Below are 2,143 nucleotides of genomic sequence, written 5' to 3'. Positions count from 1 at the left end.
TTATTATTATTATTGATAATTAGACAGCCCATCAGTCACTGAGTCTTCCTTCACTCATGTCTCTCCCAGCCTCTACGCTACTGGAGGAGCAGGTTCCTCCTGATGCCTCTGTCCAACCCGGCCACAAAGAAGATCACTGACAGAGAGACTACCAGGTAGTGAAATTGTTTTCTTTTAAGAATCTTCTTTCGGAATTTGTAATTACAGTCAAAATTGTCCAAGACAGGAGAAAAATAAAACAAACAAGAACAAAAACAAAAAACTACTGCTTTGGGGATTCCTATTTGCTTTTTTCTGTTGAGCATTGAGCCTGTACTGAAGAGGTGAGTGCTTACGTTTGGACAAAAGTGAAATTCGAAAGCATGGGCTTAATTCTGAAGCATTTTATAACGATACATAGGCATTGAAACTTACAATTTTATAAATTCTTATTCTCAAAATCTAAAAAATCCAGCCTCCTCATATTCTTAGGAATACTGAATGCTGTCTTTGTTAAATTTTTTAGGGATGAAGAGTTTGGTTTCTTCTGAAAAAATGACGCAAAGATTGGCACCCCCATAATTACTTTAATAGATTATCAGGTCCTTTGTCTTTACTTACCTAAAAGCTTCAATAACGTTGGTTGAGATATAACAAAGTTGCTTTTCTTATAAGAATTTGTCTATGCACACATCGTCATTTTGTTATAAGATCCTTTGTTTAATTCCTAAGGTTTCCAACAGTACTAGTTGGGATATAACAAGTAAAGATTTCTTGTTCACAGTTATTTAATGTGTCTATGTACATTTCACAATTTTATTATGAGATCCTTTCTTTCCCTAAATTTTTTTTCTGAAGGATCAGTTTACACATAGTTAAAATTGTTTCTCCTTGTGGGTGGTTGGCGGGTGCTCTGGTGTGGTTTGCTCCTTCTTTCCTATCAAACATCTATGGTCCTGATCTCTGTGCCTCCTTTATTGCGTCTGTTACTCTCTTGTGACACCTCTTATCTTTAGCATTTATATATCCTTATTGTGTTGCAAGTGCCGTAAAACTCTTACTAAAACTAAACTGTTTCTCCTCCCCACCCCCACCACCCCTCTCTTTCTTTCTTTCTTTCCCCAGGTGCGACATCTATGAGGAGAAGTCGGCCACAGAGCTGCAGCAGCTCATCTCAGGCTTCATCAGGTTCCTGGAGAGCATGAACAAGATGAAGCGGCCGAGCCCGCAGCAGAGGAAGTCGAAGGCCGATGCTGCAGCAAGCGCCAGTGCAAACAACGCTGGCTCAGGCTCCGGTGGGGACTCCAGCCCGCGCAAACCAGATGGGGAGTCAGGGTGAGTTGGAGATGTTTTTCTATTAGAGTGAATGTGATAATGACACAAGTTAAGTTTTAACTCTCTGACCTGGGTACCTGTCACAGGTACGAGGGGGGGCAGCCGGTTCACCGATACAGATCCCGTATCCCCGGCGGGGTGGACTTTGCGATTTTGTTCCGTATCTTGTGCTCCCGTCAAATGTACGGGAATGGAATCCTGTGCTAGTTTTGCCACTTGTTTCGTGTCGAGTTTGGAGGAAGTTGCTTGGTAACTTTTTAAGTAATTGAAGGTGAAGGAGAGTCACCTCAACTGGGGTTGATCTGTCCAGAACGTGCACTATATTTTTTCTATACATCTGAAATAGTAATTTGACAGTCGCGTCGCGAAGTACCGATCGAAGAAGTCGCATGAAGAAGAATCACATAATTTTGCTGTTTTCTATACTTCTGTTTGTTTGACTAGTTCTAGTAACTCAGAATATGATGTGTCTGATAGTTAGGATCCTGGATATGTACCTGAACACGACCCGAGTCGTAGATTTAGGGCTAGATCAAGCACTAGTACTGGTGTTGTTGTTCGCGCAACGAAATCACAACTTCATGCCCCACATCTGTCTCATGTAATTCATTGTATGGGTCTGATTCACGCACAGCCCTGCTTTTATATTTTCACTAAACACTTGCACATGCATACAAATCAAAACAGAACACTTTGAACTTTTATTTTTGTTGTTCTGAATTTCATTCTTCTATCTGTCACGTCTCTGGAAATTTTTCTAAAAATCAAATCCATTCCAATTTTTTTTTAATCATAAAAATTATAGTATTAGACAACTGAATTTTTTGGT

At 40.1% G+C, this 2,143-nt stretch overlaps 1 protein-coding gene across 4 annotated transcripts in view; it reads left to right on the top strand.

Annotated features, from left to right (window-relative positions):
- The window catches only part of LOC101847805 (GATOR complex protein Iml1), a 62,765-nt gene that overhangs the window by 38,684 nt on the left and 21,938 nt on the right, over positions 1 to 2,143 (top strand). For all 4 annotated transcript variants that reach the window (XM_005093656.3, XM_005093657.3, XM_005093655.3 and 1 more), the window contains 2 exons: positions 70 to 155; positions 1,105 to 1,314. In XM_005093656.3, the coding sequence (XP_005093713.1) occupies positions 70 to 155; positions 1,105 to 1,314 (296 nt within the window). The remainder of the gene's footprint in view (positions 1 to 69; positions 156 to 1,104; positions 1,315 to 2,143) is intronic.

Source organism: Aplysia californica, unplaced genomic scaffold (assembly GCF_000002075.1).
Source record: "Aplysia californica isolate F4 #8 unplaced genomic scaffold, AplCal3.0 scaffold00067, whole genome shotgun sequence".
Lineage (NCBI taxonomy): Eukaryota > Metazoa > Mollusca > Gastropoda > Aplysiida > Aplysiidae > Aplysia > Aplysia californica.
The sequence above is the reverse complement of the archived record's forward strand: the minus strand, read 5'-3'. Positions and strand labels throughout refer to the sequence as shown.